The 16,922-nt window shown below is 53.4% G+C and overlaps 1 protein-coding gene across 1 annotated transcript in view; it reads left to right on the forward strand.

The window, feature by feature from the left end:
- Positions 1-13,259, forward strand: part of SLC28A1 (solute carrier family 28 member 1) — a 49,750-nt gene extending 36,491 nt beyond the window's left edge. The window contains 7 exon segments of the mRNA XM_039216413.1: positions 5,276-5,406; positions 7,403-7,571; positions 7,702-7,899; positions 11,773-11,854; positions 12,049-12,147; positions 12,285-12,396; positions 12,666-13,259. Of these exon segments, the coding sequence (XP_039072344.1) occupies positions 5,276-5,406; positions 7,403-7,571; positions 7,702-7,899; positions 11,773-11,854; positions 12,049-12,147; positions 12,285-12,396; positions 12,666-12,738 (864 nt within the window). The 3' untranslated portion in view covers positions 12,739-13,259.
- Positions 13,260-16,922: the final 3,663 nt, after the last annotated feature.

Genomic DNA, 16,922 nt, shown 5'->3' on the forward strand with positions numbered 1-16,922 from the left:
AATAAATAAATGTTGGGGAAAAAAATACTCTTCCCTTTTGATCTAGTTAGGAATATTATGATACAGAAATGTTTTTGCAAGTGGTCAAAACATGCCAAATTCCAACATTATTTGTAGCAACAACAACAAAAAAGGGGCGCCTTGGTGGCTCAGTCGGTTAAGCCACCAACTTCAGCTCAGGTCATGATCTCACGGTTCGTGGGTTCGAGCCCTGTGTCGGGCTCTGTGCTGACAGCTCGGAGCTTGGACCTGCTTCAGATTCTGTGTCTCCCTCTCTCTCTGCTCCTCCCCTGCTTATGCTCTGTGTCTCTCTGTCTCTCAAGAATAAATAAATGTTAAAAAAAATTGGAGGTAAAGGAAGAATGAATGAGTGAAAGAAAGAGGAAGGAAGGAAAGTGGAGAGAACAAGAAACGACCTAAATGTCGGCAGGAAGGGAACAAGCTGAGTCAGTGGGTCCAGGCCATGCGCTGCAGCTTGGCCCCTGGGTGAGGTGGGCCTCCTTGTGCGGATGGGGAGCAAAGGCCTGCCTCTCACTGCCACAGGGTCTCCTGAGGGCTGCTATGTGTGTGTTGTGGGGGGAGGGGGGCGAGGATGCTAGAACCGCCCGCCCTGTCCCCTCCTCTGGTCGCAAATTCCACCTGTCTTTCTCACCTCTGCCCTTGGGAGCAGACCAGGGGACGAGCCACCCCCTTCAGGCCTTCCCTCCCTCAGGACACACGGACCACACGGTGGGTAAGCCACAGAGCTGCCTGGGCGGGGCTGGGGCTGTGCCACTTTTCCAGAAGGCCCCTTGCGCTCCTGGTGCCTTTCAAGATCACCTGATTCACACTTGTCTCACCGAGGCCTAGAGAGAGCCCATCAGGGCTGGTGCCTCCCTACCCCGAATTGATTTCGGCAGATATTTTTTTTTTTTAAGTTTATTAAGAGGGGCAGGGGCAGAGAGAGGGGGAGACACAGAATCTGAAGCAGGCTCCAGGCTCTGAGCTGTCAGCACAGAGCCTGACATGGGGCTCGAACTCGTGAACCATGAGATTATGACCTGAGCTGAAGTCGGATGCCCAACTGACTGAGCCACCCAGATGCCCCTGGGTTTTTTTTTTTTTTTTAAGTTTACTTATTTTGAGAGAGAGAGAGAGAGCACTCGTGCAAGCACGCAGGGGAGGGACAGAGAGAGAGAGAGAGAGAAGGTCCTAAGCAGGCTCCACACTGTCAGCACAAACCCACAAACAGTGAGATCATGACCTGAGTCAAAGTCGGGTCGCTTAACCGACTGAGCCACCCAGGCACCCCTGATTTCAGAAGGAATTTGATACTCTAAAAATGCAAACTCAAGACTTTGCTCCTGAAACTTCTTTTCCTGGTGGCACGTAGGGGGAGGGGACGCCTTTTGGGGACTTAGGGCCTTTTAAGTGCCTTGACTTTGCTCTGGGTCCCACACTAGTTAAAAGAATGATATTCTTCCCACCCCAGGAGCCTTGCTGCCATTGCTTCAGATTAAAATACTGCAAGATCCCTCCTTCGCCTTGTCTCAGCTTCGGGTCCTTCCCTGTCTCGGGGCCAGAGCCCAGGCCCAAGCCCCAGGCAGTCGCGCCTCCCCGGAAGGGACCTGGGTGCCCACTTCCCTTTAGGCTCAGCAGACTGTGCAGAGGCCACCAGGGTCCCCAAGCACAGCCTCTGGAGCGGAAGCCCCAGACCCCATCACGGGCCCAGGTGAAAAGCACCCAACAGAACTTCCCTTCCCTCCTTCCCTCCCTGCTCCGAATGGGCCTCTAGTCCTGTGTCAGAGAAGCTCCCTTCTGCCCCCACCTGGCTCTTGGCCGCCACTGCAGCCGCCCCAGACCTCCCTCGACTGCCTGCCACTCTTTTTCTCTCTCCCCCAGGAGGTCCTCTGCCCTCAGCCCCAGAATCCCACCGCGATCCCCCTTGCCCACTCTTTGTTTCTCTTTGTCGCTCAGCTTCTGGCTCCCTTTGCCCCGCTCCCCTCCTCCTGGATGTTTCTAGACCTGCGCTGTCCGATGCAGTCACCGCTAGCCACACGCGGCCACTGAGCGGTGGAAATGTGGCTGGTGTGAAATGAGATGTGCTGTGAGACAGGGGGGCGGGGGGTGGGTGGTGTGGATACATTTTATTAGTAAGTTTTGTATAGATTACATGCGTGGAAAGATAATGTTTTGGATGCGTTGGGTCATGTAAAATTCATGATTTTACCTGTTTCTCTTTACTTTTTAAAAATGTTTATTTTTTTATTTTGAGAGACAGAGACAGAAAGCATGAGCGGGGAAGGGGCAGAGAGAGAGAGGAAAGGAGGGAGAGGGAGAGAATCCCAAGCAGGCTCCCCCCTGGCAGCGCAGAGCCCGACTGGGGGCTCAATCCCATGAAGTGAGAGATCATGATCTGAGCCCAAATCGAGAACCGGACGGCTAACTGACTGAGCCCCCCAGGCACCCCTTTCTTTACTTTTTTAATTGGCTACTAGAGAATTTAAGATGAGACATGGTTCTCATTATATTTGCATTGGATGACACTGGTCTAGACCTCGTGGCCTGTTCTGAGGTCCCCGGGCTCCCTGAATCTGTTCACTGGGATCTCCATAGAAATCTCCTTTTTCACCACAGTTCCCCAAGGCCCTAAAGCAGGTCCCAGCTCGGCCCACCAGCCGCAGAAGCTGGTCTCTCTACCCACCCCCTCCCTTTAGCTCAGGGGCCCCTCTGAGAGGCACTGTGAACACAGGCTGGGCAGGGTGAGGCTGAGGGGATCAGCCACTGATGGTTCTCAATCGACTGTGCAAGAGTGGGGGCCCTGGGGTAGCGTCTGTGAGGCCCTGAGCCCGGCCGACTGAGCACATGCTACGTGACTTCCACATCTGTCAGGTGGGCCGAACTACCGCCCATCTCACAGCAGCTTAAGAATTAAATGCAACCATAGAAAACAGCACAGTGTTGAAAAGGTGGTGGCTCTTTCTCTGACAGATTAGGGTCAGAACTCTGCCCTGAAACTGGCCCAGTGTATGTTGTGTAGGGTGTGGATTAAGGACCCCTAGCCTGTAGCCCTCTCTACCTGGGGCGCCTTTGGGTAAAGAGAGGAAGCCTTTGGGCAGGAGCAGGCCCTGGGATGGGGGGGCAGACGGCACTCCTTGGGGAAGGGGGGTCACAGCCTGAGAAGTAGCTGGCAGCAGGGCGGCCGCGTGTGGACTGACCCAGCGCCCCGGGGAGGCCGGCCTGGGCAAAACTGAGTCCTTTCCAAGCTGACATGACCAGCCGGAGCATGTGAGGCCGTGGCCGTGCCCGGGCCACTCAGACGGTGTCCAGGAACACGATGGCCGTGGGCCGTGTGCCCTGCTCACGCTGGCAGTCCAGACGTGACCTCCGAGGTGGAGGAAGGGGGAGGGTCCTGGCCGATGGAGGAGAAGCCCCAAGACTCCAGGGATGGTACAGTCCCCAGGGGGTCTGGGCAGCCTCAAGGAGGCCAGTGACGTCCCAAAGCCCAGCCAGAAACATCCAGAGAGGACACCTGCCCCGGGGCCGGCCTCTTTCCATGAGGAGCCGGCCCCGCACACCCAGGGCCTAGGATGGGGTGTGCGGGGGGAGGGAGTGGATGCTGATACTCGTCTTAAGAGGTTTCCATTCCTCGGTGTAAGACAACAGGCCAGACACCCCATGTTTCAGAGCCTTCCACACTGCTTACTTCTTACATTTTTTTAATTTTTTGTTTTGTTTTTCTGAGAGAGAGCGAGACAGCGTGAGCAGGGGAGGGTCAGAGAGAGAGGGAGACACAGAATCCAAAACAGGCTCCAGGCTCTGAGCTGTCAGCACAGAGCCCGACGCGGGGCTCGAACCCACGAACCACGAGATCATCACTTGAGCTGAAATCGGACGCTTAACCGACTGAGCCCCCCAGGCACCCAACATTGCTTACTTCTACGAGTTTCCCCCTCTCTGCTTTTATTAGCCCGAACCTGTAGCTTAAACTTAACCCCCCTCCTTTCCCCCCTTTTTATGTAAAATTAAAGAACTACAGTTGATGTTTTACAGTCTTTAAGGAGAAGAAGTCTATTTGACTCTTCTGTTTATAAAAGCAATATGTAGTGTTGTGGACACGCAGAAATAACCAAAAAGCGAAAAGCAGAGAAAACCACCCTGGCCCCACCAGCCCGGGACAGGCGGCTGGCTGACGTTTTGGTGTACCTCTTTCTGATCTCTTCATGCACAGCTGTGGAGGGTTTTTCACCCCCCCCCCCCCCCCCCCACCAAAAAGTAAAACTCCCGATGCAGGCTTGTGGGCATCTCCCGTGCTACTGCGAAGCCTTGGTAACCATGATTTTCAGTGGCCGCTTGACAACACTTAGCCATTCTGTTGTTAGGTGTTTGGGCAGGTTCCAATTTTTCCACTTGATAAATAATACAGTGTTGGGGGGGAAATGTTCCGTCTACCTCTGGGGGAAGAAAACAGGGGAGCAGAGGGTTTGAGGCCACAGGGTGGACCAGAGTGGCTGTTGTCGCAGGCAGATTTCCTAAGAGCTCTCTGACCACGGGAGTGGGTGTGATGGGCTGCCTTGAAGTGGTGAGCTCCCCATCACAGTAAGTATTTGAGGACATGCCTATACTATGAGGTCAAATTAGGTCACCTCGTGGATCCATCCCAAACTCCTCGGCTAATGGAGGACCAGCCATCAGATGAGTGGTCAAAGGGAGACAGCCTAGAAGGGAAGGAAGAACTTTGAACTTGGAGCCAAAGGACACGGAGGTTCAAATTCCTTCTCCATCTTCATTTTGGGCAGGTTACATTTAATCTTGTAGGGCCCCGGTGTCCTGGTCTGTACTGTGGATTACAGCTACTCGCTCTGCCTGGCTTCTAGAAGTCCTGGAGGGAAACGTGAGGTTCTGTACATACAGCCCGTGACCCTTTACACTGTCAGTAACCATGACAGACAGTGGGACGGAGTATGCATGCCCCGTGCGGCCTGGGCTGCACTCCTGGCGGGGACATTTCCTTTGTCTCCTCCTAAGCCCCATTCTCTCTCCCTCTCTCTTTTTTTTTTTAAAAAGCACTCATTTTATGATTTTTTAAAAATTGTTTTTATTTGTTTTTGAGAGAGAGAGAGCAAGCAGGGGAGGGGCAGAGAGAGAGGGAGACACAGAATCTGAAGCAGGCTCCAGGCTCCCAGCTGACAGCGCTGAGCCGGACCCATGGGGGCTTGAACCCACGAACCACGGCATCTTGACCTGAGCTGCAGCGGGACACTTAACCCCACAAGCCCCATTCTCAATCCTGCAGATCGACGCCGCCTCCCTGATTGCTGCCTCAGTCATGGCCGCGCCCTGTGCGCTGGCGCTCTCCAAGCTGGTCTACCCTGAGGTGGAGGAGTCCAAGTTTAGGAACCCGGAAGGGGTGAAACTGACCTGAGGGCGGCTGCAGAGGGGCTAGGGGGGATGGGGTGGGAAGGGTCAGGAAGGGGAGGCAGAGAGGAGCGGCTGAGGGCGAGAGGCTGGGCAGCAGCAGCCTCTCTGCCTAACCCCAATCCCTCCGCTGCCACCGCACCACGGCCATCCTGCGTCTTCAATTCCAGTCCTGGCCCCACGGGAAACCACCGGCTGGTCCAGCAGAGTAGCCTGGTGGGGGGACACAGCCTGCTGCACACGTCCTGGGGAAGGCCCCAGGCCACCTGTCCCCCCACCCTCCACCCCCCGTGACGCGCTCCCACCACTGGGATGTCAGTCACAGCCTGAGTGCGTCCTTGATCTCTCTCACCTGCTGCCTCTTCACCATCGCCTTAGCAACCTCGGGGAACATTTAACCTGCTCCAAATGTTGAAAAGGCCCCACTTTTGACAAATGTGCTTGCGGACCCAGTGGGCAGCCGCTGAACCTCACAAATTCATTCCTGAAGGTCTAGGGCAGCACTGCCCTGCAACAAACACAATGTGAGCCACATCTATAATGTTAAATTCTCTAGTTGTGGTTTTTGTTCATTTGTTTGTTTTTTAATGTTTTATTTCTGAGAGAGAGAGAGAGAGAGACAGCATGAGCAGGGGAGGGTCAGAGAGAGAGGGAGATATAGAATCTGAAACAGGCTCCAGGCTCTGAGCTGGCTGTCAGCACAGAGCCTGACGCGGGGCTCGAACCCACGAACCGTGAGACCATGACCTGAGCCGAAGTCAGATGCTTAACCCACTGAGCCACCCGGGCGCCCCAAGAGGCTGTGTTTTTTAAAAGTCAAAAGTGGGGCATCAGGCTGGCTCTGTCCATGGAACGTGTGACTCTTGACCTCTGGGTCTATTCAGGCCCCATGTCAGGTGTGGAAATTACTTAATAAAATCTTTAAATAATACATACATACATACATACATACATACATATATAGGGGCACCTGGGTGGCTCATTGGTTAAGCGTCCAACTTCAGCTCAGGTCATGATCTCGCAGTTCAGTGAGTTTGAGCCCTGCATTGGGCGCTGTGCTGACAGCTCGGAGCCTGGAGCTGCTTCAGATTCTGTGTCTCTCTTTCTCAGTCCCTCCCCTGCTCGTGCTCTGTCTCTCTCTCTGCCAAAAATAAACATTAAAAAAAGTTTTTAAATAAATAAAAGTCAAAAGAAACAGGTGATTTTAATGACAAAGTTTTAAGTAATCTTCACGCCCATCACAAGGCTTGAAGTCACAACCCTGAGATCAAGACCTGAGCTGAGATCAAGAGTCAGACACTTAACCCACTGAGCCACCTGGGTGCCCCTTAATAAAATATTTTTTAACCCATTATGCCCAAAATATTGTCATTTCAACATATAATCAATGTAAGACATTATTAATGAGTGATTTCATGTTCCTTTTTTGTACTTAATCTCTGAAATCTGCTGTGTGCTTTATACTTACAACACACCTCAGTACTGGCCAGGCTCCTTTCAAGTCTCTGAAGCCACAGGTGGCTGGTGGCTCCCACATGCGGACACAGCACCGTGCTGGCAGTTGGGGTCTCATCCTAATGCTGGGGTCAGCACCTTCTCCTCCCTCCCTCCCCATCAGCACCTTCTCTCCCCCTCCCCCCCCTAGGGTCAATGCCTTCTCCTCCCTCCCCCCCATCAACACCTTCTCTCCCCCTCCCCCCCTAGGGTCAGCACCTTCTCCTGCTCCTTCCCCATCAACACCTTATGCCCCCCTCCCAGCCCTGGGATCAGCACCTTCTCCCCCCCTCCCCCAGCCCTGGGATTGGCACCTTCTCCGCCTCCCCCCACCCCTGGGATCAGCACCTTTTCCCCCTCCCCTACACCCCGGGTCTCAGAACGAAGACAAGGACCCCGGGCTCTGAAATACTATGCCCAAGCTTCCTCTCTGAGCCTATAGGATGAGGATGAGGAGCCCTGCTGTTTGTGGGGACAGGCCAATCGTGACGGTTCCTGGTCCCCAAAACAGAGACGCTCAGAACCTCTTAGAAGCAGCCAGCAGCGGAGCCACTGTCTCCGTGAAGCTGGTTGCCAACATCGGAGCCAACCTGATCGCCTTCCTGGCGTTGCTGGCCTTCATCAACGCGGCCCTGTCCTGGCTGGGAGCCCTGGTGGGCGTCCCGCAGCTCAGTTTCGAGGTACAGCTGGGCCCCCCACTTGGCCTGCGAGGGGCACCCTGGGGGCGGTGGGGGGGGTGGCGGTGGGTGGACACCCAACAGAGCCCAGGCCCGCGCGGGTCCCCACAGCCGCCCTTGCCCTGTGCCTCAGCTCATCTGCTCCTACATCCTGCGGCCTGTGGCCTTCTTACTGGGCGTGGCCCGGGAGGACTGCCCGGTGGTGGCGGAGCTGCTGGGCATCAAGCTCTTCCTGAACGAGTTCGTGGCCTATCAGGGGCTCTCCCAGTACAAGCAGCGCCGCCTGGCCGGAGCTGAGGAGTGGGTCGGCTCCAAGAAGCAGTGGATCTCCGTGAGTGTCCTGGTCCCCTCCCGGAGGCCCCCTCCCCCTGTAGACGCGCCACCATCCTGTGTGGCTTCGGGACAGCCACTGCGCCTTGGAAAATGGTGTCATTTTTGCTGCGGCTGCCCTCACAGGGACACACGTCCGCCTCCAGCGAGCAGAGGGAGCGAGCCGAGAGGCCCCACTACGTTCACTGCCATTATATTGGATTCAGCTCGGGGGCGGGCTTGTTCTATGACTAAAAGGTTCTATAAGATGAAACTTTCTAAACAAATAAAAGCTCTGTGTAGCATCATTGAGAATAAAACAATTACCTGTCACCTCACCATCCTAAAATAACAGCTAGTGTTGTTTCTGCATTCTCTTCTTTTTTAAGAGAGAATTTACACTGTTGTCATTATATATATATATTTTTTTCCTGTTTTTTTTTTTAATTTTTTTTTAATGTTTTTTATTTATTTCTAGGAGAGAGAGAGAGAGAGAGACACACAGCGTGAGCAGGGGAGGGTCAGAGAGAGAGGGAGTCACAGACTGAAACAGGCTCCAGGCTCCGAGCTGGCAGTCAGCGCAGAGCCCGACGCGGGGCTCGAACCCACGAACCGCGAGATCATGACCTGAGCGAAAGTCGGACCCTCAACCGACTAAGCCACCCGGGCGCCCCTTTTTTTTTTTTCCTGTTTTTATAGAGAAGGCGCAAGTGAGCTAGCGGCAGAGAGAAAGGGAAAATCCCATGAGGGGCAGAGGGAGAGACGTGGGGCTCACCTGGGGCTCTTGTTTACCCAAAATGGGGCTCAAGCTCACCCAACGTGGGACTTGAACTCCTGAACTGTGAGCTCATGACCTGAGCCGAAGTCAGATGCTTCACCCCTGAGCCACCCGGGCGCCTAACGCAGTTGCTATTATAGCATCCACCCTGGATGGTAGCCAGCTTGGCCCACCTTCTCTTCTGACAGAGATATCATTAGTGTCGCATGCATGTGATATATTTCACCAGGCCCCAGCTGTGGGGCCCTTCGGGTTAATTGCACTGTTCGGCTCTCTTACATGGCACCGAAAGGAATAGCTGTGTGCACAGAGCTGCTCCCTCCCCCCCAGATGTGGGATGGCTGAATCACAGGGACGCAACCCTCCCGCGCCGCGGTGCCTGCTGCCAGTAACTTCCCCAAAGGGTGGGGGCACCTGAAATCGCCCCCAGTCGTGCTGTGAGCACTGAGTTCACAGCTCGCTAAAAGCTAAAAGCACCGAGCTGCCTCTCTGGAAAAAAAAAAAAAAGTTGTGCTACTTTAACAATAGGGCAAATGACAGCTCATTGTTTTAATTTGCATTTCTTGGGTTACCAGAACTTTCAACACAAAACATTTTCTTCTTGTCTTTAAAATTATGTTTTAAACTGTAAGGGAATGTAGCCTCTAGTTTAAAAACAAAGTCTGTGTGAGATCAAAAGTACAGATTTCCTCTCGGCCCTGTCCTGTCTCCATCTCACCTCTAGAGGTAAAGGATGGGATGCTCCTTGAGGATCTTTTTTATGAACTTCTTTCCTTTAGCAAGCGTTTGTTGAGACCTCTCGGGCGCCAAGCACTCTGCTGGGCACCAGAAATCAGAAGGGGGGTCAGACAGACCTAGTCCCCGGGGTCATGGGACTTACATCTAGTGAAAAGAACAAGAAAGCAAAGGAATAAAAAGTAAAATAACCACAATTTGTGTTAAGGTCTATGAAGGAAACAAAAAGGGGAAACTGAGGGGGTCTTTCTTGGCTGGTCAGAAAAGACCCTCCCGAGGTGTGGCATTTAGGCCAAGACTTGGAGGGCAGAGAAGGGGCCAGGTGAGGCTGGGAAGAGTATTCCAGGCAAAGAAAAGGCATGTGCAAAGGCCCTGAGGTTGAAAAGCACTTGTCTGGAAAACCGAAAGGAGAGAGGCTTAGAGCAGGTAGAAATCCTAGAAGAGACTAGCACAGGCTGAGGAGCCATAGAAAGTTCCTGACGATTTGACATTTGACAATTTAAGATTACACAGGCTGCTGGATAGATGGTGATTGTAGGTGAGCGAGCAGGATGCAGGAGCCTTAATATTTTTCCATCAATTTGTATAAATTATGTTATAAAGACATTAACCTTTTTCTAATGTATTTTATACACATATTTTTCCTTGTCTTTTCTCCCCCTTTTTCTTATATTCAGGGATTTTTCTTTTTAACAAATTTTACACCAAATCTTTTCCTTTGTGATTTCTTCTATTACTTCTAAACTTAGAAAGGTATCTCCATTTCAGAAATCTGGTGTTAAATTCCTGACCAATATGGTGAAATATTAAAAAGCAGGAGTTTTGCAGTCAGACTGCAATCCCAGTTCTGGCACAGCCACTTTCATGCTGTGTGAACTTCCTCAGTTACTTAACCTCTCTGAGCCTCAGTTTTGCTCCTTTCCAAAGTGAGCGTTATAACGTTACCTTGTAAGTAGAATTCTTATCTTCCTCTATTTTCTGTTATTTGATGTTTATTATTTATGTATTTATTTAAAATTTTTAATGTTTATTTTTGAGAGAGAGACAGAGTGTGAGCAGGGAAGGAGCAAAGAGAGGGAGACTCAGAATCTAAAGCACCTTCCAGGCTCTGAGCTGTCAGCACAGAGCCCGACATGGGGCTCGAACTCACAGACCACAAGATCATGACCTGAGCTGAAGTTGGATGCTTAACCGACTGAGCCACTGAGGCGCCTGTATTATGTGATGTTTAAAATATCAGTACTGGGGGCGCCTGGGTGGCTTAGTCGGTTAAGCGTCCGACTTTCGCTTGGGTCATGATCTCGCGGTTCGTGGGTTCGAGCCCCGCGTCGGGCTCTGTGCTGACTGCCAGCTCAGAGCCTGGAGCCTGTTTCAGTCTGTGTCTCCCTCTCTCTCTGACCCTCCCCTGCTCACGCTATCTCTCTCTCTCTCCTAGAAATAAATAAAACATTAAAAAAAAAAATTTAAAATATCAGTACTGATCTGCTTCAATGCTCCAGAAATGAATTTTTAAATACGGCAGGAGGTGTGGCGTAAGCCAATTGTTTAAATTCCACATTCTTCCATTTGGCTCTTAACACCTCTTTCTGGGAAATTAACTGTTCACGTAGGAAGGGACGAAGAATTACTTTGCTTACGTGCCTAGTGTCTGCCTGCTGCTTCCCACGCACTGTGCGACCCCCGCGACAGCCTTCCAGGCAGGTGCTGTGATTCCCACACTCCAGATGGAGACACAAAAACTGAAAGCGGCTGCTGACGTGCTTAATCTGGTCATAGGTGGGGACAAGCTCGGAGCCCCGTTGGCCGGGCTCCCAGGTCCTCACCATCTTCAGTAGCCGTGCTCCGTGGTTTCTGGGCCTGAGAGCCCAAGTCAAGTCTGCAGTGTCGTGAAGGGCCGGTCACCCAATGCCCCCAGGGCACGGAGCTCAGTGTGGCCAAAGCAGAGGGCAGGGGAGCCCGCGCCGTACCAGGAAAGGCTGGCTCAGTCTGTCAGCAACCTCCTTGGGCTCAGGTCATGATCTCACAGTTACGGGTTTGAGCCCCGCGTCGGGCTCTCACTTGTCAGCACAGTGCCCGATTTGGATCCCCTCTCTCCCCCTCTCTCTGCCCCTGCTCTGCACACAGCCTATCTCTTAAAACTAACTAAACATTCAAAAAAAGAAATGAATGAAGAGAAGGGACCTGAGGTGACAGAACGGGGGCTGTTTCTCCGATGGTGCAGCCTGAATGGACATAGAGGCCGTGTGTGAGGCCCGGGAGGGGCGGCAAAGGCCAAAGACACACGGGATGTGGGTGAAGCGAGGGCCAGGGAGCCAGGGTGGTGTGGGGGTGCCCCTCCCCAGCCAAGGGACCCCCCCACACACTCACCCTCCGCATTTTCAGGTCAGAGCAGAAATCCTCACGACGTTCGCCCTCTGTGGATTTGCCAACTTCAGTTCCATTGGGATCATGCTGGGAGGCCTGAGTGAGTGCCGGGCCCCGCGGCTGGGGGCCTGGCCCCGACACAGCTTCCTGGGGGTCTTTGGGGCCCCAAATCAGGCCAAGGAGGGTTCCCAAGCTCAGTGGGCAGTTAAGAGGGCGACATCCATCCCTCTGGCTGCCCAGAATGGGGAGGGGGCATATGGTTTCCTGGCCTTAAGCACCCCTGTGCCCTTGCAGCGTCCATGGCCCCCCAGCGGAAGGGCGACTTCTCCCAGACAGTGCTCCGGGCGCTCTGCACGGGCACCTGCGTGTCCCTGGTGAATGCCTGCGTGGCTGGTGAGTGCGGGCCTGGCAGAGCCCTGATTTTCTAGCCGGCCCCCAGCCAGGGTCGGACACAGGCCCTCAGGAAGTCCCTGGGGTGGGGGGCGGGGGGGGGCCACAGGCCCTGCCCAGCAGCTGCTTTCCCTGCGCAGGGATCCTGTATGTGCCCAGGGGGGCCGAAGTTGACTGCACGACCCTCTTGAACGCAACCCTCAGCAGCGGCAGCTTTGAGGCGCTCCAGTGCTGCCGCAGCGCCTTCCAGAGGTGAGGCCTGGGCCGCGGGGCAGGGGCCCTGCAGTGATGGGGTGTAGAAGGCCCGGGTGCCTTAGGGGTGCCTTTGGCACTGCGGTGAGGGGTAGAAATGTTATGGCTGTGGCTGATGCAGCAGGGGAGGCAGAGGTGGGGCTGGAAGAACAAACTCGGGGAGGGAAGGGGGACCAGGGGCACTGAGTAACTTCCCCAGGGCTGCACAGCCTTTAGGGGCCAGCAGAGCCGGGCCTGGAGCCCAGAGTGAGGCCTTTGCTTCTTTTCAGCACCCGCGCAGAAGTCAGCCCCAGGGCCCTGGACACCTGCTGCCGACTCTACAACCGCACGATGTGTGCGTAGCGGGGCCAGCACGTCTTCGGCCCTCGAAGGGCCGTCCTTCCCCATGAAGCACCTGCCCCCGGGCCTCTCCTGGAGGAGAGGAGTCACAGTTGGAAGGGAGTGATGGGGCGAGGGGGCGGAGACTGGATGGTGTGGAGGTGAAGGATGCCCCCCAGGCCTTGCCCCCTTCCTGCCCCCTCCCGAAGTGTGGATTCTTGGGGTCACCTCTGCCTCCTCTTCTCTCCCCTCCACATCCAAGCAGCACCCTGGTCTCCGTCTCCCCACCTGGCGTCTCTCACCTGCTTCTGTTACGGGGTCCCTCCCCTGGGGCTTTGCAGCCCCCTTCCTCTTCCTCCCCTGGGTGGTGAATCTTGCCTCTGCAGACAGGTTCTCCTGGGAACCCCTGCCTCGACTTTCAAACACACCCCACTGCCATTGCCAAGAGCACTTCCCAAATGGGTGGCCCGTGGAACACAGCCCACAGGGTGTTCAGGAGATGCCTGGATCCACCAGGCGTGGAAAACAAGGGGCTGAATAAAGTCAGGCAGGTTTAATTATGCGTTTGTTTCTGTTTTACTGTGGACTCGTCAAAGCTTGATATAGACATGATAGGAGATGTTTTCCAAATTTATTTGACTATAAGAACCTTTCTTTTTATAAGAAAAAGTATTAATTTTGGGGAGAGCACAAGTGGGGGAGGAGCAGAGAGAGAGGGACAGAGGACCCAAAGTGGGCTCTGCTCTGACAAGCTGACACCAGCGAGCCCGATATGGGGCTCGAACTCACAAACCATGAGATCATGACCTGAGCCGAAATCGAATGCTCAACCAACTAAGCCACCCAGGTGCCCCAACCATGAGAACCTTTCTGATGGGAGCATCTCTTAGTTGAGGACCCCATGGAACTCAATTTGGGAAATATTGGTAATATAAACTGCTTTACGTAATTGTAATACAACTGTTTACATAATGCTACATTTCCCAGTGCTCCGTACAGTCTAACTCAGCCTTTTTTTTTTTTTAAACGTTTTATTTATTTTTGAGAAAGAGAATGAGGGCGCGACCAGGGGAGGGGCAGAGAGAGGAGGACAGAAGATCCAAAGCAGGCTTCGTGCTGACAGCAGTGAGCCCCATGCGGGGCTCAAATTCAGGAACCATGAGACCATGACCTTAGCTGAAGTCAGACGCTTAACCAGCTGAGCCACCCGGGTGCCCCCTAACTCAGCCTTTACAACAACCTTATGAAGTCAGGTACTGTTATTATCTGTGGTGGAGGAATCAGAGGCCCAGAGAAGCTAAGTAACTTGCCCAAAGTGACACAGCTAAGACGAGGCAGAGGCAAGATTTGAACCCAGGCCGTCCAGCTTCACAAGCTGTGTTTAATCCCCCGGCTAGGTTGCTAACAATGAAGGCACTCGTTTGGGTGACTTGTCCTTCCTCCTCCCAGGCCAATCCTGCTGTTCCGGTGGGTCAGGGTTCTGATGTGTTTTCCACGCCTCTGAGCCTTCGTTTCCGGAGTATCCACCACCCAGCACGCCCTGCCCGTCTCTCTTTGGCCTTTGCTGCTCCTGCCTCACTTCCCACTTTCCCAGCCGCTGTGGCTGAGTGACCTGCGATGCCCCTGTCCCCGTGGCCGCTGGGCCACCGTTCTCTCACTCACCTCTGGCAGATCCAGCTTCCCAGCTGGAGTCAGCGCTGGCCGGACGCAGAGAGAACGGGAGCCAGGGAGCAGTCGCTCTGCTCTGTCATGGGAGTCTGGTTCCACTGGGCACTGGCCTTGGTCCTTGGGGCCCCCGCAGGCTGCCCTCGGGCCTGAGTCCTTCCCCTTACTTCTGCAGACTAGAGTCTTGGCTCCACCCCGCACCCCAGCTAGGCCCTTGCCTTGCTCTCTGCAGCCCCGATCCCTGCCCCCGCTCCCCCTGAGCTGTCACAGGCCACCCTCCCACGTGAGCCAAACCATTTCCCCGTTCAGACCCCAGCCCCTTCCCTGCCTCTTTGTGAGGTCATGGAGCTGCCTGAGGGCCCCCCACCCCGCCCTCCTTCCTTGGACTCCCTGCACACTTGTCCCTGGCCACGGGGCTCCCTGTGCTTCTGTCTCTCCCCTGGGATTCAGCACAAGGCTGGGCCCACGAAAGGCCACGAGGGAATGCAGGTGAAAGAACTGCCACTTCTCTCAGAGCCACCAGTGCCTGCGTGTGCACTCACCCTAAGGACACATGCACATGTATTCACACGTGCTCTCAGCACTGCTCTGATCAGTGCACAGAATTAAGGTCTCCTGAGTCATCAGACCTTCCCTCCACCCCCTGTGCTCCTTCCTCCTCACTGGGCACCTGCAGAAGCTGGGAGCCCTTTGAGGGTGGGACTGCGCGTATATTCTACCCGGAGAAGGCAGCGATGCTGGGACCAGATGCCTGTGCTTAACTGCATCCCAGGCAGCAGCTCTAAGTCAAGATCTGCACAGGAGCCCTAACTTGCGCTTTCCACACCAGGACAGACCTCGCTAATCAACCAGCACTCCTCCTTCCACACCAGGACAGACATCGCTAATCAACCACAGCACTCCTCCTTCCACAGCCAGGACAGACATTGCTAATCAACCACACACTCCTCCTTCCACAGCCAGGACAGACATTGCTAGTCAATCACAGCACTCTCCACACTGAACCCGGAAGGGGTTTCAGAACCCGCATCAGTGTGGTGCTGAATGAGCCCACTGAGACTCGTGTTGCCTTTTCAGGAGAGAACTATTTGCTGCCCCTGTGCTAAGAAATAGACCCTAAGAACCCAAACCGGCATTAATTTGGTTTTTGTAAAAGACTCTAGAAATTAAGGGCTTTGGAGCAGAGAGGCATCCTTGCAAAGAAAGAGGCCTGTGTCTGCAATCTGTGTGCTCCGGGATTATGCACTGCTCATTTATTCGGGCAAGGAATATACGCTGAGTGCATCAGTCAGCTCAGGCTGCCGTAACAAAATGGCAAAGTCTGGGTGGCTTAAACAACACATTTATTTTGTCATAGATTTAGAAGCTGGAAGCCAAGACCAGGTGCCAACACACTCGGTTTCTGGTGATGTCTCTCTTGCTAGCTTGCAGATGGCCACCCTCTCTGTGTTGTCACGTGGCAGACAGAGAGACAGAGAGAGACAGCAAGCTCTCTGGTGTTTCTTCCCTCATGACCTCATCCAGCCCTACGTACATCCCCAAGGCCCCATCTCCAAATACCATTGCATTGGAGGGTAGGGCTTCCACATCAATTGGGGGCAGAAGCAATTCAGTCCATAACACCTGCTATGTGCCAGGGTCTGAGATAGACAAGGGAGCAGCAGTAAACCAGACTCTGATATGCTACAGAACTGGAATCTGCCTTCGAGAAGAAGGTTGGCTGGGAAGGAAGACTCACCAGAGACAGGAGGTGGCCTGGAGAGGAGGGAAGGGGAAACGGTCTCCGGCAGAATTCTCGGCGTCCATTGGTGGCCTGGCCAATGGCGTTGTTCGAGGCTCTCAGTGCATCGGAAAGTGAAAATAATGCCAGAACAGGGTTATACAAATTATGATTTATACTGTCATATATTTTCACACAGAACACATTGTAATATTGGGTTACCCACAAGATGATGACAGGGTTTATTTTCAGCTAAAGCCCAACTGAATAATTTAAAAAGCCATTTTTATTAATATCAAAAAGGTCACTGTGATTGCATGTTTTTATACATTAGGTTTCTTTTTATTAATATACATTAGGTTTCTTGAAATATGTAGATTCTGTGCTCTTCTTTTTTTTTAATTTTTCTTTTTAAATTTTATTTATTTATTTTTAGAGAGAGAGACAGACAGACAGACAGCACAAGTGAGGGAGGGGCAGGGAGAGGAGGAGGAGAGGATCCCAAGCAGGATCCTCTGAGCTGTCAGCACAGAGCCTGATGCAGGGCTCGAACCCACAAACTGTAAGATCGTGACCTGAGTTGAAGACAAACGCTTAACTGACTAAGCCACCTAAGCGCCCTGGATTCTGTGCTCCTCTGTATTCAGTCAACATTTAAGTCAACATTTAGGATATATATTATTTTAAATTAAGTCCTGGTGGGGTGGTCTGCTAATGAACTTTCTGCAGCCAACATGACTACATGAAGGACCTAATTTGGAGATGTCCATGGAGGTCTACATTGGAACCCCATCATGGATGGGAGGCTCCCGTCCCCCGCACC

The sequence above is a fragment of the Hyaena hyaena genome, unplaced genomic scaffold (assembly GCF_003009895.1).
Source record: "Hyaena hyaena isolate Hyena2069 unplaced genomic scaffold, ASM300989v1 scaffold_13, whole genome shotgun sequence".
In the NCBI taxonomy this organism is placed as follows: domain Eukaryota; kingdom Metazoa; phylum Chordata; class Mammalia; order Carnivora; family Hyaenidae; genus Hyaena; species Hyaena hyaena.